The sequence below is a fragment of the Balaenoptera ricei genome, chromosome 18, assembly GCF_028023285.1.
Source record: "Balaenoptera ricei isolate mBalRic1 chromosome 18, mBalRic1.hap2, whole genome shotgun sequence".
In the NCBI taxonomy this organism is placed as follows: Eukaryota; Metazoa; Chordata; class Mammalia; order Artiodactyla; family Balaenopteridae; genus Balaenoptera; species Balaenoptera ricei.
Window position 1 is genome coordinate 2,305,582 of NC_082656.1, and position 20,352 is coordinate 2,325,933.

At 43.9% G+C, this 20,352-nt stretch overlaps 1 protein-coding gene across 4 annotated transcripts in view; it reads right to left on the reverse strand.

The window, feature by feature from the left end:
- Nucleotides 1–210: 210 nt before the first annotated feature.
- Nucleotides 211–20,352, reverse strand: part of LOC132352292 (uncharacterized) — a 186,533-nt gene continuing 166,391 nt past the window's right edge. Inside the window, exons 6-7 of one of the 4 annotated variants that reach the window (XR_009498646.1) lie at nucleotides 1,576–1,689; nucleotides 211–551 (exon numbers count right to left, since the gene is read on the reverse strand). Coding sequence is in view for 3 of the 4 variants with exons in the window: in XM_059902687.1 (XP_059758670.1) it covers nucleotides 1,650–1,689 (40 nt within the window). In the remaining variant the exon portion in view is untranslated. Of the gene's footprint in view, nucleotides 552–1,117; nucleotides 1,690–3,579; nucleotides 3,722–10,544; nucleotides 10,605–20,352 lie in introns of those variants that run through there. The other 3 variants (XM_059902687.1, XM_059902690.1, XM_059902689.1) reach the window with 3 other exon arrangements.

Genomic DNA, 20,352 nt, shown 5'->3' on the forward strand with positions numbered 1-20,352 from the left:
TTTGCTAGGCTACGTGTTTCGTTGTTGTTTTTGTAACAGAGAGATGCGTCAGGCTACGCTGGCACCTGGACGAAGCTGCCCGGTCAGAACAGCTGTGGGCACGCAGCCTCCGTCTCTCCCCCCGGGCCCATCCATCCAAGCTGGGTGGGGTGGCCTTGGAGACAATATAAAACAGCCTAACTGTAGCTGAAACCAGCACCTTTCTTGCATATAATTTATTTTATGGTTCTTTCTTTCAGTCAAGTTTGTGCATTTTCTGGTATAGAATGTCTCTAACAAAGCGTTCTGGCTGATTGCTAGTCCGTTCAAAGAGTTCAACATTGCCAAGTCAAACTTACCGGTTTCAACGACTCCACCAAAGTTAGCTCACCCTCAAGAAGTCACACCTGCTCTGGGAAGAGTAGTTGCCTTTAACATAGAACTCTGCCGTCCACCAAGCATGTGGGCCACCTTCTGCACTAGGACAAGGCCCTTCTTCAGCCGCCCAGCTTGGCCTGGCCCTCCACTTCCTGCCCAAGGGAAGAATGTCGTTGTGCTGCTCACCACCAGATCTGCGCAGGAAAGGGAGCTCAGAACATTAACTTTATGATTATTTTTTAATTTATTTTTAAATTTAATTTTATTTATTTTTTATACAGCAGCTTCCTGTTAGTTATCTATTTTATATGTGTTAGTGTATACATGTCAATCCCAATCTCCCAATTCATCCCACCACCCCCACCCCGCTTTCCCCCCTTGGTGTCCATACGTTTGCTCTCTACATGGGTGTCTCTATTTCTGCTTTGCAAACCAGTTCATCTGTACCATTTTTCTACATTCCACACATATGCGTTAATACACGATGTTTTTCTCTTTCTGACTTACTTCACTCCGTATGACAGTCTCTAGGTCCATCCACGTCTCTACAAATGACCCAGTTTCGTTCCTTTTTATGGCTGAGTACTATTCCATTGTATATATGTACCACATCTTCTTCAACATTAACTTTAAATAGCTCTGATAAGATAGACAAATGTAGACACTGCTCTTCACAAAGTTTAACTCATCATCCACGCACATGGATGCATATACAGATACAGATTGGCTAGCTGAGGATCAAATAAAGGAAAAAACGTGGTGGTTTCAAACTCTTTTTATGCAGATTTCAAAAGACGATATAGAGTTTCTTAAGAGTACACTAGTTTGCTAGGTCTGTCATAGCAAGGTACCGCAGACGGGGCGGCTTAAGCAATAGAAATCAGTTTTTTCACAGTTCTGGAGGCTGGACGCCCAGGATCACAGTGCTGGCGGGGTTGGTTTCCTCCCTTCTTGGGCTGTAGACAGCCCTCTTCTCTCTGCATCTTCATATGGTCTTTCCTCTGTGTGTGTCTATGTCCTAATTTCTCCTCTTTGTAAGGACACCAGTCATATTGGATCAGGGCCCCACCCCAATGACCTCATTTCACCTTAATTATCTCTTTAAAGGCCCTTTTTCCAAATAAAATCACATTTTGAGGTCCTGGGGGGCAAGACTGTGACATACGCATCTTGGAGGGACACGCACATTGTTCAGCCCTTAACAATGGGCAACTGTACCTTGTGAGACAGGACCCCCGGTGTGAGCCTACGAGTCGGTGCTGAGCATCGTGTGCAGAGTTCAAGGGTGAGTTTCAGGAGCAGGACTGATTCGACTTCGTGTGGTATCTCACTCTGGAGAAAAGACTCTCATTTGTTTCTGTTTTCCATCACTCGACTAAATCTTAATTTAACACCCATTATGTACAAAATGCTGTTAACTGCACCACAGATAGAAAAGGATTCAAAGAAATCGGAGACGATCCCCATCCTCAACACAATTCCAAATCTTCCTTGAGAACTAATGAGGTTATGTGGTTAGTATATGGTAAATGCCAGAATACACACTAGCCCTTAAAACAGTGACTAATGACGGTTGTAGACATTCCCTATAGGTTTTGAATAAATATTTTATGCATAAATATAATTATTTTTACAGCATTTTGCCTTTGGTACCTGGAGAGGTTAAAAGGGAAGCTGGTTCTATTGTTCAGAAAATTTCTTTGTGACATTTTTCCAGTGACAACTGAGGCTTTAGGAGAAAAGACAAGGCTTGAAGTGGCTCTAAAGTAAATGACCACTGATGAATAGTCATGCTAGAGCCTTACCTGGGGGAAAATTTGGGAGAATTTCTGTGAAAATCAATCATGGGGAATTGATAGGGAATCTAAGATTGTATCACGTTAAAAAAAAAGCCATCCATCCTTTGACTACCTGTTAACTCTTTATTAGATGAATGCATTTGCTTGGTCACAGTTTACAGGTCTTTTTCCCCTTAAGACAAGAATTCTGCAACTTTAAAAAAACTTTCTCTGTGGAAACAACAATGTATTACTTTTTTTCCCCTTCAAATGTTATGAAAAACACTCTTTCTAGATTGATAGCCAACACTTCACTCTTTAATCCTTCTGGACCCTGCTTTATGCCAAGTTAGAAACCTTTAAACACGTTTGTGAGCAGTGGCCTGGGCGGGCTGGCTTTGAACTGCTGTCACACACCCGGGGCTGTAATTTCTACGAAACTGCAGCTCACACAGGCTTGCAGAGTGCTGCCGAGAGCCTCGTGTGAGACAGGAAGAGTCATAAATAACAACCGTGCGAAGCTCTCCAGTTTTCATCCATCTTTTAGACTTAATACAAAGGCATTTCAGAAGTGAGTCCTATTACCGTCTGAAACAATGCAGGCCTGCGGTAGGTCTATTTGAGACAAGATTTTACAGCTATGTCATAAAACATATCTGAGTAAAAACACATGGTTTCTTGATCATTAAGATTTTTCCAACTGAATGGGCCAAACTTCTCAATACAGCAGAATTTAATTTTTGCTTTGATACCTGTAATGAATGGCCCAGTAATCCCAGAAGGCCATGAATTTTAACAAAAAATTAACCGTTTCCTACAATCTTGTGCATGTTCACTGAAATACACGAATAAACCTCTTTTCTTGATTTAGCCCCAAGTAAAACATGCCCATGCGTGTGGGCTCAGATCCATTCAATTCGCTCCCAACAGCTTCTATCTGCTGATGTCAAGGCTGATTTCCGGTCCCAAATCCCTTCTTGATGATCACGAAAATGTTTTCTCCGAAAAGATAGCGCTAACTACCTCGAAAAGGGACCAAATAGTAGAGCAAATCAGAGGAACTGCAGGTCTGGGAAATGTTAACCAAAATGATTTCCTGAAATTCCTTATTTCACCTCATTACAGGGACACTGAAAAGGATCTGGCCATAGGGAACACGCACCTACATTTCACGTTCAGATTAACAGCCGGAGTTCAATTTTGGTTAAAGAGAACACAAGCACCCAAGCAATTATTCATCCCTCTTCAGAGTGGTTTTCCTACTGATTTATTTTTAGAAGCAGCCACTGCGAGCAACAGGCCAAGATGCGGTTGTCTCTCCCTGACACCCAGAGCGGCTGAACCGTCCGAACATCGCACCTTTTCACGACCAGCCTCCTCCCCACGCCGGGCGCTGGCGGCGTGCACACGCAGCAGCCACGATCCACGGTGCTCACGAGCTGCACAGGCTCCCAGCGCCAGGCGAAAGAGAAGGGCAGGCGCGGTGCACGACGGCCCATCTCTGGCCAGGGTCCCGGCAGCGCTGCCCTGCCCACACCTCGCCCAGATCCCAGCTTTGGCTTCATGGGTTCTGATTCAGGGAAGTTCTGGGAATGAACCGAAGGAGGGAATCATTCAGTTAGTCCTTGAGACGAAGTGTTTTTAATGCTCTTTGGCTTATTCCGGGTTCTTAAGTTACATTCGCTCCCGGTGTGCTTTTCTGGCCGTGGGTGGCCTGGGTTGGTCACCAGCGGTCCACGCTTGGCAGAGCTGCCCTGCTCTCCACTGCGGCCCGAGGGCTGGGGCTCCCCCGACCCAGGACAGGCAGGAGAGCGTGGGATTGCAGGCGTTTACACACTTTCTTAGGTTGGAGCTCGGTTTCTGCAGCAGACTCCCGTTTCAGCTGAGAAACGGTAACAGGGAAGAGCCAATCCTGACTCCATGTTGGATCTGTTTCTTTCCTTTAATGGTCGCTTCCTGTTGCTTTTGTTCACTGAAAGGATACAGTCTATGCATAAGGGCCTTCCCCGGGGAGCACTGCCCCTCTGTTAAACCAAAGTGCCTTTGTTCAGGGGCACATCCGGACCCTGTCCGCCTGGGGATGGCCGCAAGAAACAAGAAATTAACACATCCCCTCCCCGAGGCTGGCCATTCCAGGGGATATTTGCAAATTTTATGGCCTTTTTACTTTACTTCCTCATCTCCTCCCCCTCTCTGTGCTATACAAGAAACTGGCATCCAAGCTCCAAGAAGATGGTTATTTAGAGACATTAGTCTGCCGTCTCCGCGGTCTGCCAGCTTTCCGAATAAAGTCATAGTCGCTGCCTCAACCCCTCATCTCCCGACGTACTAGCCTGTCCTGCGGCGGGCAGAGCGAGCTTGGATTTGGTAACAAACCAACCCAAACAGTGTGAGGGCATCGCACCCACAGACAGGCGGCCAAGAAGATGGTGAGCAAATCACTCTGTACATTTGAAGCAAATGGGCTACTTGAGGAAGGAACACGTTATGCCTTTATGACTGGTCATCAGTAAATAGAACTGATTTTGGATTCCACCAGATTTCTTAAAATTTTATGTATCGGGGCTGAACACATCTGTCATTAATTCCCAAATAACATTTAGCTTTTGTGATTGAAACAAGAATAGGCATGAATCTATATTACTTGGTATTATCCACCAGACACTGTTCTAAGCGCTTTACCTAGACCACACACCAACCCTACGAGGGGGACAGGACACTGAAGAACCCCCGGAACTGACCTTGGGTTCGACAGAGGTCAAATGCTACACCCCAAAGTGAGATCACAGATATAATATCCATTGCAAAGTTTCCTAAAAACGGTAACTGCTCAAAGCCTGTTTGCTACCAGTAACGGTACTAAAATTGCAGGGAAATGAATTATTCCTGCTACCTTCCAACAACTTTGGTCAATATTTATGTGAAGAAACAGAATATTCAACCTGCTTCAACTAGATAAATGAATGTGGCACATGATTTCTGAAGTTTCATCTTATCGCCCCTGCCCACACATTTATGAGCGTCCCAATTTTGATATTGCCCTTCTGGAATTTCAAACCTATAAGCCAATAAAAGCTTAAAGTTTTTTAAGCTATGAAGACTTGGAGGAAGAAGAACAAAGGGCGTTATTTACTAAAGCTACTTCGGCAGTAAACTACTATTATAAGTAGGTGTACTCAGATTTTTTTCATCTCTTCAAACCAAATTTGGCAATAGAAGTTGTTCAGTGTTAGTGTCAGTATTAAATTGTACTGATTATAGGCTATGTTCATAGGTTTGTTTGTTAGGAGCGGAATTGCTCAGTTTTGGGGGGGGAAGGGGGCAGCTGTGTGAGGGGGGTGTGCCCACCTGGGCAGCAGAGTGGAGGGGGGAGGGGCAACAGAGTGGCCGCACCAGAGGGGCATCACATCACTGTCTTCCTGCACCGTCTTCCCGGCCGTCAGCTTTGCATGAAGGCTGAGGATGAGGGGACAGGGCGGAGAAGAGATGCACGCAGGCTGTGCGGGTTGAAGATAGGGACGTGACAGAAAACAGAGCAAAAATCTCTAGGGAAGATGGTCAAGGAGGCAAAGTCAGGAGGAAGGCCTGTAACCCAGGTCCCTCTGCTGGGGCGCCTCTGCTCCCCTCTGCTTTCCCAGCTGTCCGTCTGCCTCCCCAAATCTGAGTGGAAAGTCTCTTACTTACAGTTCCCACTAAGAAAGCTATAGTATGCATCCCACCCTTGCTGAGCAATGAACACCTAACTTAAATTGTTCACATTCTTACTTTTAGTTCTTCAGGTAATTTAGCAGATACTTATTGTGTTTCCCACTGCAAAGGAAAACAAGGCTTTTGCTGGAAATACAAAGCCGGACGAGGCATTGCCCGGCTGACCCAGGATCTGGCAGCCCAGCATGGGAGGTTAGGTCAAGCGCAGAAAGAGAGAGCGCAGCAGAGACGGGCGGATAGTGCACAGAATCAGAGGGGTTCCCAGAGCCAGCCCGCGGGGGGCGGACGGACGTCCTGCAAGAGGGGCCCCTCCGCTCTATCTTAAGTAAAGGGAAACTGGGGGAGGCACTTTAGAGCATTCTCTCTTTCTCCCTCTCTGTCTTTTTGATTTAGTGTGCAGGCATTTAGAGCATACTTGATGGCCTCACCAGAAGTCAGTGAAGTACAGAGCAGACAGAGAGAAGGAGAGAGTGATTTCCAGCACAGCTTGTCCAAAATGACACATGGCACGTGCTTCTCAGACACAGAACTCTCCAGTCTGTAGTGACCGCAGGGCACTGCCCACAATAAACAGACCCTGAAAAGATTTTCAAACCCTCCCTGGGCACCGTTCCTTTGCCTAATTAAGACCTGGCATTTATGTGACAGATGCCCTGGTCGAAGGACCAGACTCCGTGTGCCCTGGTGGAGGTGGCCAAGGGCACGAAGGGCTCCCAGGACCCCCCGCCCGCTGGCGTCTCAGGCAGGGACTGCTTCAAGGAGCAGGGCGGACAGAGACGGCCCCGCAAGGAAGTCTACTGTCAGGCCTGAAACCAGAGTGGTAAGTTTTCTCTGTTTCTGTTTAGTTTAATACATGCAAATCTGGAAGCAAGGCCCACTTCTTATTTTCCTAATAGTTTCAACCACTGTGTCGTCTCACGGGGGCCCTGGAGGAACATTCTGTGCGGGAGCACAGCTGTGTGACAGGAGGGAAGGTGCTGGGCCAGCTCCGCTTTGTCAATATCTGCAGTCTCCCCAAACCCCCAACCCTCCCCAGACCTTAACCGTGTATGTGCGCATGGGTATGTGCGTGTGTGCAAGCGTGTACACATGCACACTATATGTATAATCGTGACGTTTGGGATTATAGCCCGGTTAAACCTAAATGTCACAGTCAGCATCGTGTCATTGATGACTCAACCGCACTAGTCCTGAGTTTCTTAGAAGGAAGGATGAATGAATTCCGCAAGTGGGGAAACTTAGCCTCAGACTTGGCGTTGACCTAAAACACTGCAAAGTGGACGTGGGGATAGAATCAGTGATTCTGTACTCTGAGCTTCACCGACCCCTCCCTCTGCTCTGCCAAGTTACAGACAGCAAAGGAGAGCATCCCCCCTGCTACACACATGGGCGCATTTCTAATTCCTCTTGAATCCCAGCAAGGCTGGTTCTGTTCTGTGTCCTGTCACAGTAACGATCACCCAGATTAAGAGTGAGCCCTCTCCAAGACACGATGCTATTTACATGAGAAATCCATCTTGCAATGTGTGACATTTTTTTCCATTACAAAAACTGCAGCTCGCGGTAGGAAAATGGCTGATGAGAGGGTTTAAGGGTGGCGTGTGAGCTCCTGATAACGGCACCATCCATTCCGGCGTCACTCAGACCTGAGCACATCGCGTGGGGCATCTCCTGCATCCAGACGGGGTGATTTAGTTATTTTTAGCCAGCCCTGGTTAGATGGGAGGCAGTGCAATAAGGGATGTCACCCAAGGTGACCCCCGCACCGTAAATAACCCCTCCTCCTGGGCCGTGCCGGTCGGGGGGCTCTATCCACTCCCTGGGTCCCTGCTGCCTTAGAGAAGGGCTCACCCTGCCTGCGGGTCTGTCCCTGCCGGGTCGCGAGAGCCAGGAGTGGAGTGTCGCAAAGGGCGTCTCGTTCGCTCATGGTCACGGGGTTCTAAACAGGAAAGGGACTTGTACTCTGTGTTCCCTTGCAGTCCTTGGAATTTTTCATCAGTTTTTGAGTCAGCCTGAGTCTGTTCTGGAATTCGGGAGATTAATCGTGCTGCCATGTCAAGGAATTATTGCAGATGTCGACATGATCCCTTCTAAATGAGCCTTTACATTTTCGAGAAATGCCTTCCTTTGAAGGGAGGGTGCCCACGAGGACCCCAGTGACCTACATATTTGTGATTCCCTGAGACTTCAAGCCAGCCCTTGGCACTCCACCAGGAATCTTTGGTAGGAAAGTTCTGAGCTAGATACTTTCGTATAATAAATTCTATCTGACAACTCGGGCACTCCCTTTCATGACCACATCTCCACTTGCCAGGCGGGTACACTGCACAGAGTCAGTGGGCCCAGTACCCACCCCGGGCCCGGGAGTTACATGTGCTCTTTGTAAACCATCCTTTTAATGAGTTCAAATGAGACTGTTTCTAGTTACATCTCATATAGAAAATGTACCTTTTTTTCAAGTAAATGCCTGCAAATTTATATGAGAGACACATTATCACTAGTAAGAAGATTCATAAACCCAACTTTATACGATTAGAATTTTATCGGTAATTGTGAACGGTTTTTATAAAATACTAGCTAACATTTTTCTTCTTCTTTTAATGTAAATATAGTTGCTGAAGAGGAGAAACCACGGTGTTTAGCCCAGCAATTTAAAGACTGTCCCCTTTGATGTGTTCTGAGTATGGAAAGCTTTCCTGTATTATATCCTTAATGCAGAGAAAAGGCTGTTAGAGAACCCTTTATCCCAGCGGAGACACAGTTCGCACTGCTGGCTGCAATTGCTTTTCACTCTGCAGTACCTAAAGAGAGATGGAAACTTTATACGGCCTGATGTCAGACAATCAGGGATGTGCCTTACGGAGCATCAAGTTCACGCAGCGAAGTTAAAGACCTTGCCTGCTCCTCTGCACCGCGGCTGTAAACCGTCTGCCCAGAACTTCCCTCCGCGTTCAGCCACGTCTCCACGCCCCGCTTCTCTCTTTCTCTGAACTCTTCTTGCCCAGAGTGAGCACGGAGAGGATCCGGCCTCTGTGCATCACCTCTCCTGTACTCACTCACTCACTCATTCATTCATTCATTCTAGTCATTCGGAAATCCTTCTTGACTTGTTGGCCTGACCCAGGCACTGTTTCAAATACCACGTTGAACAGAGCCAAGGGTGCGGAAATCCTGGCCTGATCACTTACAAAATACGAGAGATTTGGGCAGTTACCTGACTTAACCTCTCTGGGCCTGCAAACAGAGAAGGGAACACGCTGACCACACGTGGCTGTAGATATTGATGGGGAAGGTAGCTCTACCTTCCAGTAAAGCAAAAATGCAACACCCGTACTTGTACGTTTTCCTGTACGGTGGTGCTTTCAGCCTTCCTACAAGTCTTCAAGTACAGGATCGTTTTATCCTCACGCCAGCTTTGTGAGTAGAATGTATTATCTCTCTTCTCCCCAAGAACTGAGGAGACTGAAGCAAAAGGAAGACCACGGATGGGTGGACTGTCCCCCCAGCGCTGTCCCAGCACAGGTCCTGCATCTGGACCATACGCTGCCCCGCGAAGTCTGTCTTGCAGAGCATCACATAATGGCAAAAATATGTTAACATAAGGAACCACCCATTCATAGCCTGGAGATCATTTTTTTTCTGTAGGAGACAATCATCTGTGGGTTCCCTGAAGTGCCTGGAAAAGTACTTTGATACAAACCCACTGATGCCAGAAACCCCAATAATAACAACTAATTCCTTGAAGGTGAACATTGACCTTTTCCTCTAATATTTATCAGAAAGGTACATGGGCCTAAAAGCGGGAGCATATTTAGTCTATAATTCTTCAGAGCATGTGATTCTGTCAGCTTCGCCCTTGAAAGAGAGAAAGCTGAGTGGAGAGAGATCTGGAGCCTGGGGAAAAGATGGCCAGTGAAGAGGAAAAGGAAGAGACCTTGGGACTTCCCTGGTGGGCCAGTGGTTAAGACTCCACACTCCCAGTGCAGGTTTGATCCCTGGTGGGGGAACTAAGATCCCACATGCTGCATGGTGCGGCCAAAAAATTAATAAATAAAAAATAAATAAAATGCACACACCCAGTCATTAAAAAAAAAAACCTTAAAAAAAAAAGAAGAGGCCTTGAGGCAGAAGGAAAAGACAGCAGTGAGGCAGAGGGGACCCACAGAGCACAGCCAGTTCCCCACACAGACAGAGTTCTCAGGGCACATCATCTGACCCAACCAGGTCTACTGAATTGAATTTGCACTTTGATTCAAAAAAGCAAAGTTTCTGCCCCTAAACCTATACTTGCCTCTTGACTGAGGCTGATCCTTTCAGGACAGCACCAAAGGAGGCATGAATTCCCTGTGTTTTTTATTTTAAGGAGGTGCTAATATGCAGTTTAATTATAAGCACTTAAATTCCGGTGATGTCAATGGCCTCGCCTCCGAGGGACCCCAGGGCAGGGCCGCAGGACCTGGAGTGGTGACCGGTCCACAGGCACGTGTGGATTCAGCACACAGGCGTGTGAACGTGACCGGGAGCCTTTTAGGTAATGTCTAGGAACAGCCGGCTTCAATTCAAGATTTTGTGGAAAGAGCAGAGTAGGGGATGGAAAGTTCTGAAAAGTTAAGGAGTCAAGTTCAGTAGACACAGCACAGGCTGTGGCGGAGTGTTCAGAATTCTCTTCTGCTGTTTTAAACTAGGCCCGTGGAAAAGTCCAGCTGACAGACCAGTTATTAATGGGTTCCCTACGTTCCAAACAACATATGGAAAACTTTCCTGTAAGAAGAGAACAAAGTATGTATTATTTTATTTTTATGTTACAGAGAGAGGTTTTTAAAGAATAGTTTTCCGTATTCCAAAACGGAACATGTTTGATGCAGAAAGCTAAGTACACTGAAAAACAAATACCGATAAATTATTAGTTTATAGACTAATCATTTATAATTTATATCCATATTTTAATTTAAAAAATATAGAGAGCACTTTTTTGTTTTTTTTTTTTGCAGGGGGGCTGCATTGGGTCTTCGTTGCTGCGCGTGGGCTTTCTCTAGTTGCAGCGAGCGGGGGCTACTCTTCGTTGTGGTGCACGGGCTTCTCATTGTGGTGGCTTCTCTTGTTGCGGAGCACGGGCTCTAGGCGCGCGGGCTTCAGTAGTTGTGGCTCATGGACTCAGTAGTTGTGGCTCGTGGGCTCTAGAGCACAGGCTCAGTAGTTGTGGCGCATGGGCTTAGTTGCTCCGCGGCCTGTGGGATCTTCCCGGACCAGGGCTCGAACCCGTGTCCCCTGCATTGGCAGGCAGACTCTCAACCACTGTGCCACAAGGGAAGTCCCATATTTTTATTTTATAATAATCTTCTTTACCATTTTAATTGTTTATTAATAAGTCAATTTATGAGTATAACATGATTTATTTTTTAAATTCCTAATATGGGGCCTTTGGGTTAATAACAAATTGTTTCTGTAGATTAAACAAAGCTGTAAACAGTATATTTAAGTTATAAAGTTATTACAGAAAATTCCTACACCCAAAAGTGTGCAAGTTTTGAATGCTCTGACGGTACCAGCTACATGTTGCAAAGCAGCTTTTCCCAAAGTCCGTAGTGAATGATAATTAATGAGAAATGGTATGAATAATTGCCCACCTTCCCTTGCACTTTGCTCACTCTTTAAATTATTTCATTTCGGCACCACAAATTACATAGGAAAAGCTGATATTTTTTTAAAATTTTGAAACAATGTAGTCTTATTCTCCAAATTGCTTATTCATTTCCTTTGGTCTGTTTTCTACTGGGTATCCAACGTTTTCCAATTTATTGCTAAGCGCACTTTATATTCTAAGTAATTAAGCCTTTGCCATGTATATTATTACTTCATTATTTGATTTTGAATTTTGTTATGGAAAACTTACATACACAGAAATTTAAAATATGCGTAAAATAACATATATAAATATTTTCTTGGGAGTTTTACCTTTGATAACATGCTTACAAAGGTCTTCCCAACTCCAAGAATGTAGAAATAATTTCTTGTACTTTCCCACACATAAAATCCATGAGGAAGTTTATTCAATAAGAGACAGAAGCCTTACCTTTAAAAAGTTTTGAATAGTTAATCAGTTGCCTCAATATCATTTATTAAATATTGTATATTTTCCCCACTAATTTGCTAATTCTTGCAATATACTAAATCTCTATATACAGCTTTTTAGCACATTTATTCTTTCAGATGAACTTTGAAATCAACCAGTAATTTTAAGTATCTTTGAAATTTTGAATAGAATTGTGTTAAGTGTATAGATTATTTTGGGGAGGATTTACAATATGTTTCTGTATTCAAGTATTATATCTTTTAGTGGGATGTTTCATGTTTTGTGTTTATGTTTATGATAAGATGACTTTTTAAATCTAACCAATTAGCTTTTTGGGAAATATGTTGCTTATTGCCAGAGCAAATTTGATCTGGTCCCCATAGTTTATGACTGTTTATCCCCAATAAGGATATTATATATTATGCTACTTAATTTGTAACCAAGACCATACTGAGTCTTTTTTTAAGTTTTCATTGATTTTAATTGTTTTCTTAGTCCAAATAGATAACTGAATCCTCATAAAATAATTACCAATTTACATCCACCTTTTCTGTTTTGTTTGATTAACTATGACAGTAAGAAACTCTTTAAATTCCAAACTCTAATGTTTCACCATTTAACATGTCTGACATTTTAGGGATTCTTCATCAGATTAAGCAAGTATATCGTCCTCTTCTTTGCTTAAGTGTTTAACTACATTGTACACTCAATGTTATTACCTGTCTTTAGGGATTCTGATTGATTCTAAAAACTTGACGGCAATATCTACTCTCCACTTTAAACTTTTAGAAATAGAGTCCCTGAGTTTAGCTGGGCACACAACTACCACAAGACAGCCATTTCCCAGCTTTCCTTGAAATTAGCCCATGTGGTTAATTCCAGGGCAGTGGGATGAGAGCAGAAGTGAGGTGACAACGTTTGTCTTCCTGCCTTAAGGGCAGCCTCTCTGTGGAGACTTTTTTTCTTTCTCCAGTGTTGGAATGGGTTAGCAATAAGCAGACCAGCACTTGGAACAAGAGGTGGAAGTTACTGGGATTCCATAGTGTCCACCCTCCTGGTTGAAAGCCTGGGTTATCTCAAGGGTCAGAGCAGTTGACCAGTCGAGACCACTGTCTTCCTCTAGACTGCTAAGGAAAGGACATAGTATGTGTAATGTATACATAAATTTATATTAATATTTGCATATGATATGTAAATTTATAGATTATATATTCATGTATATATTTCAGTGATTGTGTTTTAGCATCTCTTTCTTATAGAAGCTTCGTCTATACCATAACTAATACACACATCAGTTAATGTAGTCATATGTTTTTATCTCTTTTGATCTGGAATGCTACTAACTCACGGAGGCTGGTACAATAACCCTTTAGTGTGATGTTAGATTTGGTTGACTACTACTTAGAGTTTCTATATGCACTTCCATTAAGACACTGGTCTGTATTTGAGAGAAGCTGGATGGAATAAGAACATGGGCTTTGAGGCCAGACTTCCTGGGTTTCAGTCCTGTTTTCTGTGTCTTGATGGCTCCAAACCTGGAGATACTCACTGTCACTGTGCTTCAGTTACGTCATCTGTGAAACTGGGAAAATCACTGAACACTTTCAAACAGCTGGTGTGAGGATGAGATAAATCAATATGAGCAAAGTGCTTCGGACAGTGCCTGGCACACAGCAAGTGTCCAACAAATGCAATTATTAGTGTGAATGTGTGCATTTTTGTTGTTGCTTTTGTCCTCAGGTTTCAGTATCTGGATTATCCGACTTACTTTACTGGATTAATTTTCATTTTTATTTCTTTTCCATTTTTCTCTGCTGTGGAACAGTTTAAGTAGCATAGCCATCACCCATTTTGTGAAAACAATTCTTTGAACTCTTTTAATTAATTCTAAGGAAGTTGTTCTACCTACAATGTTTACATCTTTTCCATAAATTATTTTACCCCTGCCACCGATCTTATTCTAGGATTGGTTCTTCTTAGACATTATCTCCTCTAAATCTTCACCATGGGGCCGAGGCTTCTGGAAAGTCAATATATGCCTAAAATAGAAGTCCCCAGATATCTGCTACACAGGTCTAAGTCCACACTACAGTGAAACCACAGTGACTCCAAATTAATCCTTCAAACCTTCCGTGCCTCCCCCGCCTTTGCTTTCCTTCACTAAAGGCGCGTGGCTGGTGAACAAAGTTCCCCATTCTGTCTGGCCCCAAGGACTGTGTGATTGTCACAGGGCAGGTGTGAGCTCGATGGGGCTGGGTGAGGAGAGACAGGTAACATCGCTGTAGTTTTCAAGGCTTGTGCTCCCCTGCACCTTCCTGCCACCCACCTCAAAACTATTGGAAATGTCTGTGTGTTATAAACTTTATGTGAAATATCGTTAGCTAAGACATGTCACCCTACTGTCAAGGAAACAACAGTTGAAATGATCAGAATACATGAACGAGCGTTTACAGTTGCCGTGGTGGATTGAACTGTTCCCCCCAAAGATATTGTCATAACCCCCAGCACCTGTAAATGTGACCTTACTTGGAAATACTCTTGTAGATATAATCAAATTAAGATGAAGCTATATTAGACTAGGGTGTGGCCCAAATCCAGCAGCTGGTGTCTTATCAGAAAAGAAGAGGCAGACATCAAGACCCAGAAAGACGGCGGGAAGAAGGCCCTGTGAAGGCAGAGAAACACGGAGGACTGCGGCCACCCCGAGAAGCCAGAAGACTCAAGGATCCTCCCCTAGAACCTTCAGAAGAAAACCCTGCTTCCGAGAATGGCCTGCTGACATCTTGATTTCAGACTTCTGGCCTCCAGAGGTAGCAAGAATAAATTTCTGCAAAGTCATCTACTCCGCAGTAATCCGTTGTGGCAGCCCTAGGAGATTCATACAACTGCTAAGAGGAAACGGAAGAGCGTTAGCCTTTTTTTCCCGCAATCCATATGGCTTTTATTTTGCTCTTTTTCTTGTCCTATTGCCCTGAGTACGAATTTGATTTTGACTTGGGGGAAAGGTCTTTAATCACCCTCCATTAAGGTTGATATTAAGCTTTGACTTTAGGACGTTACAAAAGAGAAAGAGCATATGAATCCCCAAGTGTGTAGAAGAAAGTAATTAATACAAATAAGACTGGAAATAGACAAAACAGAAAACGTACAAAGCCATCATCGGCTTCTTTCAAAAATTAATCGAAATAATAACATTAATGAGACTCATCAATGAAAGAAAAAGCACAAATTAACAATATCAGATACTTCAAATGTTAAAAAGATATTAAGGTGATATGAAGAAAAATTCTATGCCAATAAATTTGACTATATAGATTAAATGGAAAAATGTACTGAAAAAAAATTATCAAAGTGACATAAGGAGAAATGAAATGTCTACAAGTCCTTTATCTATTAGATATATTGACTAGGAAATTAAAACTCTTCCGATAAAAAAGGTTTCAGGTCCAAATGACTATACTAGTGAATTCAAAGTCCTAGAACCAAAGAGTAAACTTAGCAAGGTCATAGGATTTCTACAACTTTTTATTTTATATTGGAGTATAGTTGATTTACAATGTTGTGTTAGTTTCAGGTGTACAGCAAAGTGATTCAGTTTTACATATACGTATATCTATTCTTTTTCAGATTCTTTTCCCTTATAGGTTATTAGAGAATATTGAGTAGAGTTTCCTGTGCTATACAGTAGGTCCTTGTTGGTTATCTATTTTATATATAGTAGTGTGTATGTGTTAATCCCAATCTCCTACTTTATCCCTCCCCCCAACCTTTGCCCTTTGGTAACCATAAGGTCACAGGTTTAAAGGGTCAATATACAAACTTCAAATACATTTCCATATAATAGTAACAAAAAATGTGAATATAAAATTGTAAAAGAAAATATCACTTCAAAAGCATTACAATATCAAGACCTAACATGTAGGGATGAATCTTAGAAAATGGGCAAAAGAAGACATGCAGGTGCCCAGTGAGCAAATGCAAAAGTGCTGAATGTGTCTGGTCATCGGGTAAAGAGCAATTAAAGCCACAGCAGATGCGATTTCACACCCTGTGGAAGAAACAAAGGCAATTGGGCCTCGACATCTCATTTTTGGTGCCTCCATGGAATAGTAAGGATGGGGAGGAGGTGGCGCTCCCTTCCCAAAGTAAACAAACGTAGGACAGGGAGAAAACCGGTCCATATGTTTTGGGGAGCAGAATATTTGCACAGAAATGCATTCCAACCCTTGTTTCCCCCCTCATTCCAAGTGTTTGTTTCAGCTTGCAGGAGGAAAGCTTTCCAAACTAAAAATAAAAGTTGCCTGCATTTCTACAGAGATTTTAGCCTAACTTTCTAATCTACTGCCTTAAGTGCCCTTTAAACGTCACGGTAATGGCAACAGGAAAACAGAAGGGAAAAAAATGAGCCATAGAGTAAAGTGTATTTTGGAAAATTCTCCTCTTGTATCACCGTGTCTCCACCGGAAGCTTTGCCACGGAGGTGGGTCAGCGGTGGGGTTGGGAGTGGATTGCTGGGAGCTCCATGGGGACGGGGCCAAGATTAACAGGACTTTGAGAAACAATACGCCTAATTTCACGGTGACCCTCCCTCACCAGCACCCTCCCCACTCTTCGAAATACGCCTTTTGATTCGTCTTTCATTATAAGTAAAAGACGATGACTGTATCAAGGAAATAGGATGGAGTTATCCTAGTGCATCAAAATGCCAAGAACTGCCAGATTCTGAGGCTCAGTGGCTCCCGCTGGACAGGCTCTACCGAATAACTGGAGTCTCAGTTCAACTCATTTAGAAACGTCCTCCACACGGATATTTCAAAAGCTGTCAGTATTCCCAGGGGTTTCCTTGAATGTAAGAAGTAAATTACTAAATCATATTTATGTGTATGAGATGACCTTATCCCTACCTGAGGGTGCAGGAAAACAGATACAAATATTCATCTACAGACAACAGCATGCGTTCTGAGTTTGCTTTTAACATGTGCATTCAAAGAACTCAGGAGGCCCACCGCTGTTTCCCAGCAGTAGTCCTAGATATCAGTACAAGTAAGCAAACTGTGCATCTTTCTACTGGAATTGGTTTAGCAAACTGAGAAATATTTTTAGTAGCAAAGTATCATAACAGTATCACAGCCATTATGTTGCAAATGCAGCTAATTTATTGTCTAAGGGACAGATTTCTCCCTTACTCATAGAAATTCCGTAGAAAGGTATATTTGTGTGTGTGGGTACTTTGAGTTTATAACCTGGATGTTACCTCACAGAAAGGAGCACCAGGTCTTGGAGGTTGGCAGATGAGGTTAATGACATTCATGTTAAAGTTACCGGAGGTTCCTGAAATCTTCCAGAACTCACTACCGAATTTTTGAGGTGACACATTTGATTCAGCCATTCATTCATTTAAATACTGGATGACCTCAGTCCTTTGAAGACCAGGGCAATGCAAGTCTTCCATCTTTTCCACAAGTCAGGGGAAGGAACACAACGAAACTCTGACTAGTGACTTAGCTGCAGTGAAGTGCATGGTGGAAAGAACCTGGAGAAAGCGTGTCATCGTAGCCTGTGTGGCGACGGGCAGAGACGGGGCAAGTGCGTGCAGTGACCGGGCCTGCCCTGGCCTGCCGGTCCTCTCTGGTCTTGGGGCCTCCCGGTGCAGAGGCGGTCATGCGACGCCCGTCCCGAGGAGGCCTTTGTGCTCTGGGCTGTTCTTGAGCTGGCGTGACTCGCCCTGCCTCTTGGAGATGCTGGGACCTGGAACATGTCTCCTGTGTCCCACACAACCTATGGCCATTTATTTCGTTACGACTGATGGTAACCTTCTCCCCTCTGCAGAGGGAAATGCTCTAAGGCAGAACAAAGTGGACGTTCTTGGTTCCCAAGCCTTTCCCTGAGCAGAGTTGGACTGCAGAGAAAGAGGAAGAAGGTATTTGAATACAGAATTCTCCTTTTTAGGGGCAATAACCAGGTTATCTCATACTCCTGGAATTGCCTTTTCTCTGACCTTTATGTCCGTCCTTCCTTCCTTCCTTCCGTCCTACCTTCCTTCCTTCCTCCCTCCCTTTCCTTCTTTTTCTTTCCCTCCCTTTCTTCCTTTCTCTCTTCTCTTTCTTTCTCTTTCATTCTTTCTTTCTTTCCTTCCTTCTTTCTTTTTCTCTCTCTTTCTTTCAGTCAATCTTTAAGAGAGACTTCAAGTCCATAATTCTCTTTCTAGGAGCCCCCTAAACTAACAAGGAATAAACCTTTCAACCAACACTTTTATATACAAGGCAGTGTGGCACCAGGGCAAGGATTTCATTACCCAGAGCTTTGATGACAGATTCACTGATGTCTCTCTGGGAAGAGTAGCAAGATTCATTTTCCCTTGTTCCCAGTCACAGAAATAACACAAAATGATCCGCTCTGGTCTTCCTCCAAAGGCCGGCCCCTCACTGCTTCCTGACGGGAAGGAAGACGCTGTGGGGTGACGTTCCCCCTTTCCCTGAATCCCGCTCTCAATAGCCTCTGGGGGGGACAGAACACACCCACTCGGGACTCTGCATGAGCTTCCTTTCTGGAGTTTCTGCTCCAAAACAATTGCAATGATAGAAAATCAAGTCCAAACTGTACCTGTTTATTGCAGTGAGCCCACCGCATTTGGAAAGGATATTAAGTAAGAATTATGTTTTCATAAATTGACTTTGCAGGAGAAGGACTAGATATTTAAACTATTATCACATCCATGATCTTTCAGATGAAAACTTTCACCTAAAAAAGGAAAGCAATTTCATCAAGTGCCAATTTTACATGTTTTTTTAAATAAAAAAATTTAAAGGTGAAAACGTAATATGAAATTATAAAAGCTTGAATAAATATATCTATGCATTGGAGATCCATTGTAGGTACCGACATATGCTTTGTATTGCACAAAATAGATGTTGTTAGAATTTAGATATCCAGGGTTGCCAAAACTGCACATGTTTCCTTAGAGACATTTTAAAAGCAGAAATCTAATTTTACAAAAAATTTTAGGAAAATAATAATGGCAATTTTAAAGTTCCAGATGTTAGAGTCTTTAAACCAACTAGGCTAGAGGAGTGTGAACAGTATGGTTTTCTTTCCTCTTTCAGAACCTTGGTCTCTGTGGGTGAGCGGCATTGCACCGTCCAAGGCACGGGTCAAACAGCTATTTATCCCCTACTTTATTGATACAATGTAGTACTCATAACAATGAATCAAGTACTACCCATTATCACAGGCAATCAAGAAAATTAAACCTTCTTAAAAATCATTTACACAAATACAAAGCATTTCAAACTTAAGTGACGCTGTCATTATTTTTGTTTTTCCAAGGTATGGCTAAGTTCTCTCTCTCTGGCTGATATATCCAAGATGTCACTGACAGTGGCAGCAAGACCACCACATTGGTTCTGATTTTCGTGCGCCAGCTGTATGTCTTTCAAAATTAAGTATCTGACATCTAATTTTACTGAGATGTGCATTTTTCTAAGTATCTAATATGCTAGAGAACTAACGTAAAAGTTATCTCTTGTCCATTTCCTGAGAGTTTGCCTAAAAAGTGTAAAAACTGCACCAGGGACTTCCCTGGTGGTGCAGTGGTTAAGAATCCGCCTGCCATTGCAGGGGACATGGGTTCGAGCCCTGGTCCAGGAAGATCCCACATGCTGCGGAGCAACTAAGGCTGTGCGCCACAACTACTGAGCCTGCACTCCAGAGCCCACGAGCCACGACTGCTGAGCCCACGTGCCACAACTACTGAGCCCACTCGCTGCAACTACTGAAGCCCATGCACCTAGAGCCCGTGCTCCGCAACAAGAGAAGCTACCGCAATGAGAAGCCCGCGCACCACAATGAAGAGTAGCCCCTGCTCGCCGCAACTAGAGGAAGCCCACGTGCAGCAACGAAGACCCAACACAGCCAAAAATAAATAAGTAAATAAATAAAACAAAACAAAACTGCACCAAAGCAAGGCTGACCAGCCCGAAGTGTTCTTTGAGACAGCGTGGGGGAAGTTCCAGACCTGCCCTTCTCATGGAGGAGCGGAGCCTCAGCAGAGCAGCTTCAGGAATATTTCCTGGAACAGGCATCCCGTGCTCTCTGACCTCTCACCTTCATCATCTTGTGGATGCTCAAGATGCTAGAGCCAGTTCTCTGAATAAAGTGCCTGACTTCCCTCCCGCCTGGCCTTAGCACCGGCTCAGAGCTAATCCAGGGAAAATGTGGCTTCTCTCTAGACAAGTAGGAATCAGCAGAAAGAAGAGAGAGTGAGAAATAGAACACCCCCGGGGCATGTCTCTTTCTCCTCCAGAGGCCGCCCAAGGTCCTGCGTGGCCTTTGTACATCTCCCGTCCCAGGACTCCTGTCCGCACAGAGGCCCCCTCCCACCGTGATCTCAGAATCCGGCCCAGATCTTCTCCGATGGAAATTTCAAAAAGACTTTCC